At 37.6% G+C, this 14,200-nt stretch overlaps 1 protein-coding gene across 2 annotated transcripts; it reads left to right on the top strand.

Annotated features, from left to right (window-relative positions):
• The first annotated feature begins 1,104 nt into the window (after positions 1-1,104).
• On the top strand, positions 1,105-13,271 carry POGLUT2 (protein O-glucosyltransferase 2). 2 transcript variants are annotated; one of them, XM_013954246.2, is made up of 10 exons: positions 1,109-1,635; positions 3,303-3,508; positions 3,894-4,099; positions 4,913-4,990; positions 9,339-9,511; positions 10,589-10,826; positions 11,418-11,627; positions 12,057-12,146; positions 12,692-12,796; positions 13,021-13,271. In XM_013954246.2, exons 1-10 carry the CDS (start codon positions 1,457-1,459, stop codon positions 13,036-13,038), a joined length of 1,503 nt encoding a protein of 500 aa, XP_013809700.1. In that variant the 5' UTR covers positions 1,109-1,456; the 3' UTR covers positions 13,039-13,271. The 2 variants fall into 2 exon arrangements, with proteins under 2 accessions (XP_013809701.1, XP_013809700.1); XM_013954247.2 differs by lacking the exon at positions 12,057-12,146 and having other exon boundaries at positions 1,105-1,635.
• The last annotated feature ends 929 nt before the right edge of the window (positions 13,272-14,200 follow it).

Genomic DNA, 14,200 nt, shown 5'->3' with positions numbered 1-14,200 from the left:
TACCCTGCCTGTAACTCCTTACTATGTAATGAAATAAACCCTGGCTGTCCAGAGCTTTCCCTGACGTGGTTGTCCTTGTCCGCACTCACACCCTGGGTGCACAGGGGCCTCGGGCTGGAGGCTGGGAGTCAGCTGAACTCCCTGCTGTGCGCTGTGGTCCCACCTCTGCGCTTCTTACATGTAGTACAGAGCACCCTATGTCATTGATGAAGAGTATTTCTTTTTTTCTCTGAAGTTCAGGCAAAGGTCTTTGAAACTCTTTGAAGCCAATTCTAAAAGTCTCTGAGGCAACAGAGAAGCCAGACTTTCCACAGAGCCTGAAAGCCACCTATTCAATTTGGATTCCTTTCCACCTCCGCAATATATTACCTCTCCACTCCGGAGGGGTGACTCACTCTTGTGTTCACAGTTTCATTCCTACCTTCATAAAAACATGCAGATATACATATAAAATCATTCAGAAAAGCACAAAGTTATAGCAAAACTCTGTTTAGAAATACATAAGTGCATAATTGCCATTTGCCCAGCTTGAGTCATCTTGGCTTTCTTTCTTGTTGATAACTTAGAAATGTTGTATATATGTGTATGTATATTATTTATATATGATTTATATTTATATTATTTATGTGTATGTATTTTATATTTTTATTATTTATTTATATTTTCGTGGAATAATTTTTAGGATGAAAATCCATGTAGTCATGGTTTGAAATGCTTCAATAAACTGTATCTTTTCACGTTTTCTATCTGCTCATAGAACCAGAATTTGGATCATTTTACTAATACAGAACATAATGCATGACAACAGGAGACTGGTTATAACAGCGCGGTGGGCTTAGGTTAGCACATACTGTCGTATCACCAGAGCTTTAGTGCCTCCGCTAGGACTAGTTAAGTGATTATTTATGTTAGCATGGCATCCCGAGCGGCGGGCAGCTCCGGAGCTGAGGAAGCTGTGGGCAGAGCGCGCGCGGCTCCCCAACGGCCGCCAACAGCCAACGGCCGCCAACAGCCAACGGCCGCCCTCGGCGGAGCCCGACTACATCTCCCAGCAGCGCCGCTCCGCGCGGGAAGTGCGACACGGCCCGCCGCCGCGCTCCTTCGGAAGCGGCTGGGCCGGGCGGCCGGCCCCGGCGCCGGCCACTTCCCGCTGACGCCGTGCGGAGCCGCGGGATGCTGCGGTGAGGAGGGGAGCCGGCAGCCACACGCAGGCACAGGGCGAGGGCGGCGGCCCCGCGACCAGGCGCCGTGTGCCACCCCCGCCCCATGCAGCGGCGCCGAAGGCGGGACTGTCCGGTGCCGCGGTGAGGGGCAGCAGGCAGCTCTGCGGGCGCCTTTGTCCTGGGCAGAGCCCGGTCGCGGCGCAGCCGCTGCCTGGCCTTGCCCGCGCCGCCTCCTCCCTCTGGGCTCCCTCCTGCTCCTTGGCGGCGTTTCCCCGTCGGAGGAAGCCCCGTCAATGTGTAGCATTTGGCTGCTTTGCTTCGCTGTGGGAGTCATTGCGGTGGGGGCTGCCACGGGTGGAGGGAGCCAGCTGAGTCCGGAGCACACAGCAGTATGGGGGCCCGGCCTGAGAGCCGAGGCCGTCCTTCCCGCTCGCTACTTTTATGTGCAGGCCGTGGACACTGAAGGGCAGAAGTAAGTATGGCAGCTTCTTTTCGCAGAGACTTTGCACTTTGGTTACAGGCAGAAAATTGAGAGATCGGTTAAAATGTCGCCTTCTTACTCCACGGGCATAATTTCATGTCCACCTCCCCTCTCCCCATCAAGATGGTGAAATAATCTACATTGAGAATTACAGAGCTCTCTAGTTGTCCTTCTCCAGGCTTTACTCCCTCCCAAAAAAGATGTGCAAATGTACAGTTTTCCTGAAGTTAGGCACATTCTTAAATATTTGCTGGGTCTGGGTCCAAATCATGATTGCTGGATTTTTTGGGAGCATGTGAAGCTTCTTGCTTTTCCCCTTTAACACACAGCCACACCCACATGTCTAAATTCCCTTTCAGATCTGTGCATCCTCAGTGGGACTGGCCTTATCTACTCGCATCCCCACTTAACTACTTCAACATTTTATTAAGGAAGTTACTTAACAGTTTCTTGCAGAAAGGGAAATTACTGGTGCTGAAGGCTCCTTACATGGCTTGTTCCGTATATCACTTGGAGAGCCAGTTTAATCATTGTATGGGTGTCAATACTACATAACACTCTCCTTAAATTAATTCTAGCAGGCCTGTTTGCCTGGCGGTAATAAGAAATGTGTATTCTTGTGCAGTACTGGACTAAAAAAAAAAAGTTCAACAAAATGCCAGGGCAAATTTATTTGTGGAATAAAAGACCATGGTGACTTCAGTGGAGCTAGACTGTTTCTGCCATTGGTTAATTTGTTTAATTGGTTTGATTTTTCTCATCTGCAAGATGAAAGTAGGGAATTATCTTACTTATTAAGCAATTACAATCTTTTCCAAACTCCTCTGAACTTGTTTCCATCGACTAGTATAAAATTTAATTTGTATACCATTTTTTATACCAAATTTTATTTGATGTGAGATGAGAAAGGCAGTTTAAAAAGTTAACAAAACACGCACTTTAGTCCAACCAACAAGTTATGATTTATTTTGCTTTGTCAAAACCTTAACGATAAATGATTAATTTATTATATGCCCACTCAGGTTTCCTGCTTGTTTCCATTGCTAGGTATACCAGTATTTCTTCTGAACATGTAGGCACCAGCTCAATATAGTCAATTAGAAAGTACTCCAGGGACTGTTAGGTAAACTGGAAACATTTTGGTTCCGTTTATGTAAAATAATGGAAGTGCTAAGCTGGTAAAATGAAGCTTGTTCTGGTATTTTTTTTATAATGACCAAGTTCCATTTATCTGCATGCTTACTACCTTTTCATCACTCTGCACCTGGGCTATTACTAATAAAGGGCTGCACTGCATTTTTAAATGTGCTCTGTTTCCATATAAGCCAAAAAAGACAGTATTTCCGATACTGTTCAACATGTAACATCAAGTAATTCTGGAAGTGTGTTCACAAGTATCTGAGTGGAAACTGCTTGTAACCTAGTGCTTCTGACAACACAGGACATTGTGTCCTTACATGACAAGGTAACGTATTAAAACTCTCTTTGGAAAAATCGTGCCTTCCTTACCTGAACATTAGGACATGTGGTTAATAAAGGCCCAGTGCAGCTCAGTGAAGTCCCTGGAAATCTGTCAGCTTGAAAAGGAATGGATCAGGCTCTAAGAAAACTGTTGTGTGTTTACTTTTTAATTAAGCTCCCACTTCTTTTCTGGTTAGGTTCACTTCGTCACCAGGTGAAAATGCATTCCAGGTGAAGATAACTGCTCCAGATGAGCAGTTCACTCGGGTTGGTGTGCAAGTATTGGACAGGAAAGATGGTTCCTTCATTGTGAGATACAGGATGTATGCAAGCTACAAAAACCTGAAGATAGAAATTAAAACCAGAGATAAACATGTTGCAAAGTCTCCGTATATTTTAAAAGGTAAGAAGCAGCACTACACAGAGATTTCATATTGTGGCTTTTTCTCACAAACTGTGAGTGCTTTCTAGGACTAACATAGAGCTTCTCATGAAATGCTGTGAACTATCAAATCCCACTGGAGTTATGGACAGTTATAAGTGCCCTGCATATACTATTCAGTAGAGAAAACAGAAACAAATGCTATGAAACTAATGCGTATTGAGTACATGTAAAGTGTTCAGTCAGAAGCAGCTAGACATGACTTCACTGGAGTCAGAACGTGTCCGTTCAGAGTTGCAGAAGGATTAGCCCTAAACAGTGAATGCTCAGTGTCTAACCCTTTTGTCTGATCTCAATGGCGTAGTATGACTTATTAAAAATAAACTAATAACTGTGTTCCTAAAAGGACCTGTTTACCATGAAAACTGTGACTGCCCTCAGGAAGAGAGCAGTGCATGGCTGGAAGAGATGGGCTGCCCTCAGACCATTCCACAGATTCAAAGAGACCTAGCAAATTTTCCCACTGTTGATCCAGATAAGATTGCAAAGGAAATTCCACAGAGGTTTGGACAAAGACAGAGTTTGTGTCATTACACTATCAAAGATAATGAGGTACAGTATGGGTTGATCTGAAGTCCGTATGGGGATCTGGTGGCAAGTGATCAGTTAAGCTACTTGGCTTTTTCCAGTTCGGAGGAATGTGTTAATCTGTTCTTTAAGAAACTGCCTCTGTTTGCTTCTCTGTCCTTGAAGTTGAATGCTTTGAATAGGAGGTCAATAATATCTGTCCCACTTTGTAAAGTGCATTCTGTCGATGTTACAACTGAAGCAATTGAAACATAATGAAGACAAATTACTTTCCAAGATTGTACAACCAATCCCAATATGAGAATTGGGAACAGAACTAGGTCTCCTAAATGCTAGTTCAGTTTCCTATTCTCTGAGTAATACTGCTGTGGAGTGTCATGATCATCTAATTGTGACATGCATCAGTAAATTATGCTGTGCATAATTCTGAGGTAAGGAAATACCACCTAGCTCCATTGAGGATCAGAGCTACAGTTCTTCATAAACAAACAAACAAACAAACAAACAAACAAAAAACCCTACTGCCTTGAGTAGAGTTTCACAGGGAAATGAGAACGAAAGATCACAACAGAAACAGGCATCCAGTTTCTGTTTACACGAGACAGCTCTGAAATGTCTGCAAAGAGCAAGTAAAGCTTGTCTTTTTTCTTCTGCTTTCCTATGATTTTATGAGAGACAAGATTTCTAAAGCTTCTCAGCTGATTCGTAAATGTATAGATAAAGTCATACAATCTGTTTGACTAGATCTTTACTATGAGATTGAAAGAGCTCTAAATTATGCCAGCCATTCTCTGAAATGAAAACGCTAGTCCAGTAAAAACTTTGGATTATTTTCAGGTTTATATAAAGACATACGGGGAACATGTTGGCTTCAGAATTTTCATGGATGCCATACTTCTTTCTTTGACAAGAAAAGTGAGTACATCTATACAATCAATTATTCTATATGTCATAATTTAAAGAAACATGGGCTCAATAAATACACTTTGGTATATTTATTACTGTATTGGTTAAAAAGCTGTTTTTGTTCTTTGATTAATAACTCAAAGATCAGATTTTTCTGGTTGAAGTTGGGATGTTCTGGAATGCTATGTGATCAGTGTATGGAATATCAGAAATGTTAATTGGTTAGCAGAGTCAGGCAGACTTGAAGAGTGTGATTCTTCTATAGAGTAAATTAGCCATCTTGTAGGATCTAACAGAAAATTCTGTCTTTGCTATTACATTTTATAGGATGAAGTAAAAAAATAGGGACTTTATATCATTCTCCATTAAATTCAATATTTTGAAAATATGACAAGAAGGGTTGAATGGGAGCACCAAAAGCCCACCAGGTGGCATGTGGGAAAGGTCCCTCAATATATAAGCAAAAAGCACCACACAGGCTCTTTTCTAGGGAATCTATAAAAAAAACTAACGTTCTGTACATAGAGGCAGAAGGAATAAAGAAAGGGCTGAAGTTTCAGCACACACAGATTGGGGCGCTCTGAACATCAGTGACGCCTGCAGGGCAGCCTATGGAGGCGTTCATAATTTGGACAAGTTCCAGCACTATCTAAATCATGGTAGGGATGTCCTGACACCTGTAAAAACCTCAAGCATAAGAGGTGCAGAAATGGCTGCAAGTTTGGTGTTGCATTACCTTCAAGGCACAATGCAAACACTGAGCATTTGAATTGTAAGTCCAGACTTTAAGAAAAGTGACTCCAGGGAACTGAAATCAAATATCAATACAGAAGATAGAAGGCAACTATCAGGAAAAAGGGAGTTGTTAGTTCCTCTAATAAACAATATTAAGGGCACAAGGACAAATTCTCCAAAGCAAGAATAGGGAGAGACCAAGTTGGCTAAGGAACCAGCTTTCCAGTGACCTGAAATGCAATAAGGAATTGTGCAGGAGGTGGAAACTAGTTCACATTACTGAAAGATTCATTAACATTATAAATACATGTGATTATTATGTACACAGAGTAGCATCAGAAATATGAAAATATCTGAGTTAAACAATAACTGTTTCTGACTGTAAAAAAGATACAGTACTTGTCTTTGAAAGGGGAAAAGAAGAGACAGGAGCTACCAAAGTTTGGAGTTGTTTAACTAAATTCCTTTAAAATCTATGTAAAAAATAATAAACACATTATTATGTTGATGCTTATCAGTATCAGACAACGTGGATTTATCATGAACAAATCGAGCCAAACCTATATAATTTTCATCTATAACAAGATAATAGATTTCATGTATGATGTCAAATATTTTTATTTTAGAAAGGCTTTTGAGGGTAAGTCTCTTGAGTTTCTCATGAACAACATAGGAAATTTTTGATTAGAAGAAACTAGTGTAACATGGTTGGAAAACCCTTCTTAAAGAATAGTTGCCAATGGTTCCAGACAGGTGAAAGATGTACCAAATATTTCTTCAGAGATTTGTCCTAGGCCCAGTCCCCATTTAATAGTTTAGTTGTGTTTTTACTGAATGATAAATAGAGAATATGCTTATTAAATTTACATATAACATAAAGCTGGGAGAACTTGCAGGCACCTTGCAGAACAGAGTCAGAATTAAAGATTTTCTTGACAAGCAAGAGAAATTGTATGAAAAAGTGGATATAAATGAAGTGAAAAAGGCAGCGTACTACATAAAGGCAGGATAAACCAGATAATTATAATGAGTGGTAATTTCTGCAGGAACGTGGGAAGGTTATAGTATCACAAATTTAACATGAGTCAGCAGTGGCATACTGTTGCAAAAAAAAATACACATATTAACAGAACAAACATTGAAGTAAATGTGAAGTATTTTCCTTTCCACTATGGTCAGGATTAGTAAAACCTCAGCTGTGCTACTGTGGTACCTACCTTTGGGTACTGTGTTTTAAGAAAGATTGTTCAATTAATGACATTACAGAGGGAAGTGGTAAGAATGACTAGATGTACAAAGAATGATTCATTTAAATGAGGATTGTTTCATCTAACAGAAACTGACAGAGATATGAAGATAGTCTTTGATTATCTAAAAGGTTGCTCTGTGGAAGATGGAAGGAAGCTGTTCTCTGTGGCAGTTGTGTAAGATAAGAAACAATGGAATTAAATCACATCAAGGGGATATAGCTTAAATGTTGAAAAAGACTTGTTAACTCCAAAGACAAACTATTTATGGTTCTAGAGAACACAATTTGCTTCATCCCCAAGAGATGGCATAGGAATTTTTGTTCAATAATGTGATTGAACAACAATACAGCCGTTGGGTTGGAGAAGAAAATTTAACCTGTTGGATGGCTTTGTCACTGCTGATGTAGATAAAATGTGATTTGTAGCTTTTTTATGTCCATTATAACCATTAGATGGCACTGTACTAATAAAGATTAGTGCTGAAGATTAGAAAGTGTATCCAAACTGCCTTTGAAACAAAGATACAGAATAAAACCTTTTCTGTCAGTGTGTACACAGAAGGCAAAAACTATAGCTTTGTGGCTCTCTCTTTAGAATTTCTGGATTTGTCTGCCAAAGGTTTTCATATATCATCAGGTTAGAGAAAATATATTCAAGCATTTGGGAGTGTGTACCCCAAGTTTGATACCTGGCAAATGATTAATTCCTGTTTCTGTCCAGAAAGATACATTCAATTAGAAACTTAATAAAATGTATTTGGGCCACAGAAAAATCCTGAAATGTTAGAACATGACCAGCCATTCTGACTTCAAGAATAAAGGGGTTTAAAAGCAAAAAAGTTTTCATACACATATATACCGGGGAGTCAACATTATGCTTATAACTGTATTTTTTACATGTATATGTGTATTTTAATTTGTGAATTATTAGCATATTATATTCAGAATTGTTCTTCCTTCAGAAAAGGTATTTTCTCATATAGATATTAAGATATTTGATGATAAAACATGAACAAGATATTCCTAATCATACATGATCTCTAAATTATCTGATATTACTCAGGACAGAGATCCTGGAATTATTCCAAGAGATATTCATAATATTCAAATACTGCATTATGAATTATTAAGGAAGGAAGCAAGAACAAAAGAGAAAAGATTACGTTATTGCATAAAACCCGTGACATTCCTATCTTGTGAATACTGTGCGCAGTGCTCATTTCACTGTCTCAAAAAGAACTATACAGTGACAAGGGTGTTCAGATGTCAGATGACTTGCATATAAAAACAGACTAATTTGACTAGCATTCTTTTGCTTTGAAAGAGGCAACTGAGGGAGATGTAGAGATTTATATAAAAAAAATACGTCATGAAGAGGGTGAACAAGGAAAAGATAAGCATTTTGCAGTCACATTATCCATGTATTCAGTATTCTGTAAAACTCAATCATATTTTCCCTTCAGCCTTCTGCTATTCAAACTGAAGTGTCCCACATTTTTAGTTTCTCCTTGTAAGGCAGCTGGTCCATCCCCATCAAAGTAGCTGCCCTTCTTTGTACCTTCTCTTACTTTGCATGCAAAGACCAGAACTTCACACAATGCTTAAGATGTAGGTGCATCAAGGTTGTATATAGCAGCAAAATTATGCCCTCTGTTCTGTTCTCACAACGTTTCCTGGCAATGGCCAATATTTTGATAGCCTTTGGGCTGCCACTGCACATTGAGACGTGATTTCAGATAATGGTTTCAGTATTACCAATGTTTTTTAAATAAGCGAGGATGCAGTGCCATACTATGCTTAATAATTAACCCTAGCGTTGACTAAATGTGGTCTTTCCATCATGGCTGTTCATTCCTGTTACTTCTCTTGTGTTGGCTGTAGCCACCATGCAGATAGAGGGCAAATCGGATCAGTTCACTGATATGTCAGAAAAGTAGTTGACCACCCAACAACAGTTTTCCATACAATCAACAAGATGGTCCAACTTATGCTGGAACCAGATGATTGCTTACTAGATCCCAATGCTAGACTGGGACAAAGAATATGTGGCCAATTATGTGAAGTATAACATGAAATTATCCTCTAAACGGAGGCGTTCATATCCCTTAAAAAAGACATGATTTTGTATGATTCTTAAAAAAAAAAAAGAAAGAAAGAAAAAAAAAGAAAAAAAAACTTGTAGGCTTTACTGTCTGGTCTGGGTACTTTTAATACAACATTTCTGAACTTTAACCATCTATTATGGATGGATTGGGTATATAATTGACCTGGCTCAATTTTCTCTCAGTGTAGTTGTTCTCAAAATGTCAGACGCCAGCAGAAGAATACTGCTTTGTACTAAAATACATTTGTGCCTACTTTGTTTCTGTGTAGGTGAAAATGCCAGATGTAGAATTTTTTGTTAATTTGGGTGATTGGCCTTTGGAGAAAAAGAAACCTCCACAGATCCTTCACCCTATTTTCTCATGGTGTGGGTCCAGTGAGTCAAAAGACATTGTCATGCCAACATACGACTTAACAGACTCAGTTTTGGAAACTATGGGACGGTAAGAAATTACTTACAATTTTCATAAAAGTATTACAGTGAATAGTCTTCCAAAAAGACATTTATATTACCAGTATATTAACTGTTTTACTGTTTATTTATTCAAACATTAGTAGCCTCTAGATAGGCTAGAAATATATAATTAATATCTTAGCATAATCAATTTATGCATTGTATAACATATGAATTATGTCTATTAAAATATACTTCACTTTTATTTCAGAAATCAAAATTAATCTGAATGTGGTCAAGTCAATGAAAACAGCACTTGGAGTGAACATTTCAAGGGGTTTTTGTTTGTTTTTTACTCTGTAAACATGTTGACAACTGGCCAGGTCTCTTTCTTCATGATTTTCCTAGAATCCAATCTGTTTCTTTTAAAACCCTACTTAGCCAAAATTCTCAGCCTAGGTCTTATCATCTCCCACTTTGATTCCTGATAATAACTGGCCTTGGTAACAGCTGTACTGCTGTCTTGAAACACTAGAAAATCAGTTTCTAAGATATCTTCACTATCCATTTTGAATCTATTTATCATTTCACTGTATTCAGTTCAGGTTCCTTCTCTTTATCGATAAGACTTTTCCTAAATGTGCTCCCCATCAATTTGTGTGTTTCAGTTGTTTAGTTCAAGCAAGATTTTTAAGGAAGTGAAATACCTCGCATTAAGCCAGTTACATACAAACCTTGCCTTGGACTATCATGGCTGCCTCATCACCATTATCAGTCACTGCATTATCCTGCACCACCTTCACCTGTTTGTCAACCATATCCACTTTCAGCCATTTATTTTCCCATGACAACAGATAGGTATCCTTTCCACACACAGTGTCACCATTGAACTGATGCTGTTTGCCACAAACCTGTTAACTTGACATTCCTTATTTATTTTTATTATTGCAAAAATACGAGTGCCAATGCATATATGAGTGTACCCATGACTGACCTTCATCTTTTGTTATTTGTGTGTTGGTGCTGTAAAGTCTTTCAAATAATGGCACTGAAATAAATTTAAGTAGCATTTTTAAAAAATTTCTGATAGACTTTCTTATTAAATCACTTCTTCTTTCTCTGCCAGAGTCAGTCTGGATATGATGTCAGTTCAAGCTAATACTGGCCCATCATGGGAGGACAAGAATACCACAGCATTTTGGAGAGGACGTGACAGCCGAAAAGAGAGGCTTGAACTTGTAAAACTCAGCAGAAAATATCCAAAGATCATAGATGCTGCTTTCACAAACTTTTTCTTTTTTAAACATGATGAAAGCCTCTATGGCCCCATTGTTAAGCACATTTCATTTTTTGATTTTTTTAAGGTAGGTCACTAATTGCTTTCTGTAGAACTAGGTTCTCAGTGTTTCTTATTATCAAATAACTTTGTATATATTATTTATAATACAGGGATTGCAGTTTTCCACCCCAACACCAAAGACAAGCGTGACTAGACATCCCTCCAGTGGGCTTAGCTGCTGTGTAGCTCTTAGATTGAAGACAATTATGTTTGATTTACATCTGAAGGTTCAGTAGAACCCTCTTGTGTAATCTAATAACTCCAAGTTCCTTTTTATTTCTTTTTCCTGATTCAGTGATCAGGACTACTAACATAATTAACATAGTGGGGAAAAATCAATGGATGAAGTGGCACATCTACCCTCACATCAGAGGATGAGCGTCTTAAGAATTTCCGGAGAACTTAATTGATGAAGAGGGCATCTCTGTGTACTCTCTGCATTGTGATGAATCCCAAATTAAATAACAAAAACTACTTAAAAATTGATGCTTGCCTAGCCAGTCCTACATTTCTCAATATCAGCAAGTCTGTAATACCCAGTGCCCTCAGAATAATAAAACCTAACCAAGCTACTCAGATCTTCTATTTGTTAATAACTTATGGTCATTTTTTTCAGTATAAATATCAAATTAATATTGATGGCACAGTGGCAGCATACAGATTGCCTTATCTACTAGCAGGAAACAGTGTAGTGCTAAAGCAAGACTCCATCTACTATGAGCATTTTTATAATGAGCTGCAGCCATGGAAACACTATATTCCGTTTAAAAGTGACCTGAGTGATCTACTAGAGAAACTACAGTGGGCAAAAGAGCATGATGAAGAGGTAAATATATATTTATAATGCAATGTTTCTTGACAAAAGAAGAGAGCAAAAAGTGCATTTGTTTAAAATAAAAAATCTATTATAAGGATTTCTGAATGAGTGTTATCAGCTGTATAAATAAGAAAAACACTTCTTTATAATATATAATACTGCCCTTAATTTGGAAATTAAGTTGAATTTTTGAGAAATTAAAAATATTAATGCCTCCCTTTAAAATTAAGAATGCTTAAATTCTTAATCTCTTCCTTTTATCAGTAGGGGATTTATGTTACTGTTTTATGGACAATTCAATTCAGGGCATGTAGGTATTAGGTAAAAATAAATGATTAATTATTGTAAACAATCGACACTATATTTAACGCCAGAAGCAATACCAGCATCCTGAAATAACTTTATGACAGGATTTTTTAAGACTTGTTTTCTTCACAGGCAAAAAATATTGCAAAATCTGGACAGGAATTTGCAAGAAATAATCTCATGGGAGATCATATTTTTTGTTACTATTTCAAACTTTTTCAGGTTAGTACATTTTTAATTGCTACTACCACTGAAATAGAAATTCCACAGAAAAAAATCAGGGAGACAGAGCTGCTGGAAATTGGCCAATACAGTACTGAAGCCACAAAGCAAACAGCAGCAATCAAAAACTTTGACTGGATTATAGACATTGTATGCAGTTATTTCCTATGAAACCTCTTAAGACTATGTTGGCAGATTGAGAGAAGGAATCAGATCCCATAAATCTTGATTTAATCTGCAAGAATATGTTGCCCGCAGTGATCAAAGAATTCCACATCAGACATACACCCTGTGAACCACAGCTGAAAATATCTGTGCATTAGCACCAAGATATTGAAACTACAGTGAGGCACCCGCAGGGGTTCTTGTCAACGATTAAATATCTGTTTACCCTTTCCATGACACAGTATGGAGGTTTAGGAAGAGACTGTGTAGCCACATTACTTTTACAGAATTATTCAGCTGAGTTGTTGCAGTATTTGCAACCAGATGTATAATTTAACAAACAAGTTTATGAACTAATAATGCCGCCTTTTTTTAATTAGGAATATTCCAGTTTGCAAGTAAATGAGCCAAAAATCAGAGATGGCATGGAGAGAGTGCAGCAGCCTGATGATGACCTCTTTCCATGTACTTGCCACAGAAAAAAGGTACAGTACATAGAATATTAAATGTAGTGCAAGAGCTGAATGTCTTCAGTTCATTTTCAATTAAATTGGTACAGCTATTGTGCAATAATGCATAGTATCAGTTACCACAATATTAAGACCTATCAGTCTTGGAAACTTTTTTTTCTTAGTGCATTTGCAGCACTAGACAGTTGAAAATTGAGTTTACAATTAACTGAAAAATGGCTGTTCCTGCTTGATTACAGACCAAAGATGAACTCTGACAGAAAGAAAAAAAATCATTTTTTGGAATATTTGCCCACATTAAGAATCCTTTCTTAACGAAAGAAGGAAAATTTGAATTAAAATTTCAATGGATATTACGAAGTTTATTGCATCATGATCTATGTTTGGAAGAAAACCAACCACCACCAATTTTCTTTTTATCATGAAGTCATTGAACTTTGTTCAAAATGTTTTTATAATGTTTTTTAAAATAAAAAACATCTTCATATCAGAGTCGTGTGTTCTTGTTCTGAGATACCCTTGAAATGCAGATACTTTTCATGAATACAAACCACTTGGTGTACTGGGTCTAGTCACAGGTGTGTTCTGCAAAAATGACTAAATATGAATTGCAAACCTCCCTCCCAGTTCATCTATCCAAAGTGGTCTTTCTCAGACCATAACTGTGTTCCTTCTGAGAGAACCAGCATTCTCAAAGAAAACGACGTGGATTTTTTAGTATATATATATATATATATATATATTTAAGTCTTACAGAATCCTAAAGGAAAAGCTCAGTTCTATTGGACACTTTAAAAATACTAGATAAAAAATTTTAAGTTCTGTAGGATTTCTTACAGATGCTTTGTGAAATTCTTAGTCTCTTTGGCAATATAAAGAGAATTAAGTAGAGTTTAGCAGTGACTACTGAAACTAAACCGATCATTATTTCTCAAGGCTATTTTATTTTTAAAATATCTACTCTCTACTGAAACTGCTCAAGTAACTCAACTGTTATGAGCATATTAACATCATCTCAAAATGCTATATAGGTAGATTCACAGTTAAGTCTAAATTCATGAAATTCGAAGTCAGAACATGTTTCCAGCCAAAAATGAATTTGTTTTACTTTGTTTTACATAGCCAGTCAATTTAAAATCTATATGGCTTCTTTCCTTGTGTGTCTGTTTTGGAAACAGCTGTGAACATTTAAATGTGTCCTGTGCTTATTAAATAACATTACTGTTGGGAGATCAGCATTTATGAGCTATCCTGTGAGAAACAAAAGAGGAATATTACATCTGACCAACGTTTAACTTTCATCTATTGATTACTTTTGCTATAGCAAAAATGAGCCTACAAGTATATTGTTAGCAGTAGCCTTCTAAATGCAACACTGATAACCCACAGTTGTCTGCAAAGTAGTTTTATAGAGCCAGT

Source organism: Apteryx mantelli, chromosome 1 (genome assembly GCF_036417845.1).
Source record: "Apteryx mantelli isolate bAptMan1 chromosome 1, bAptMan1.hap1, whole genome shotgun sequence".
NCBI classification, from domain to species: Eukaryota; Metazoa; Chordata; class Aves; order Apterygiformes; family Apterygidae; genus Apteryx; species Apteryx mantelli.
The sequence above is the reverse complement of the archived record's forward strand: the minus strand, read 5'-3'. Positions and strand labels throughout refer to the sequence as shown.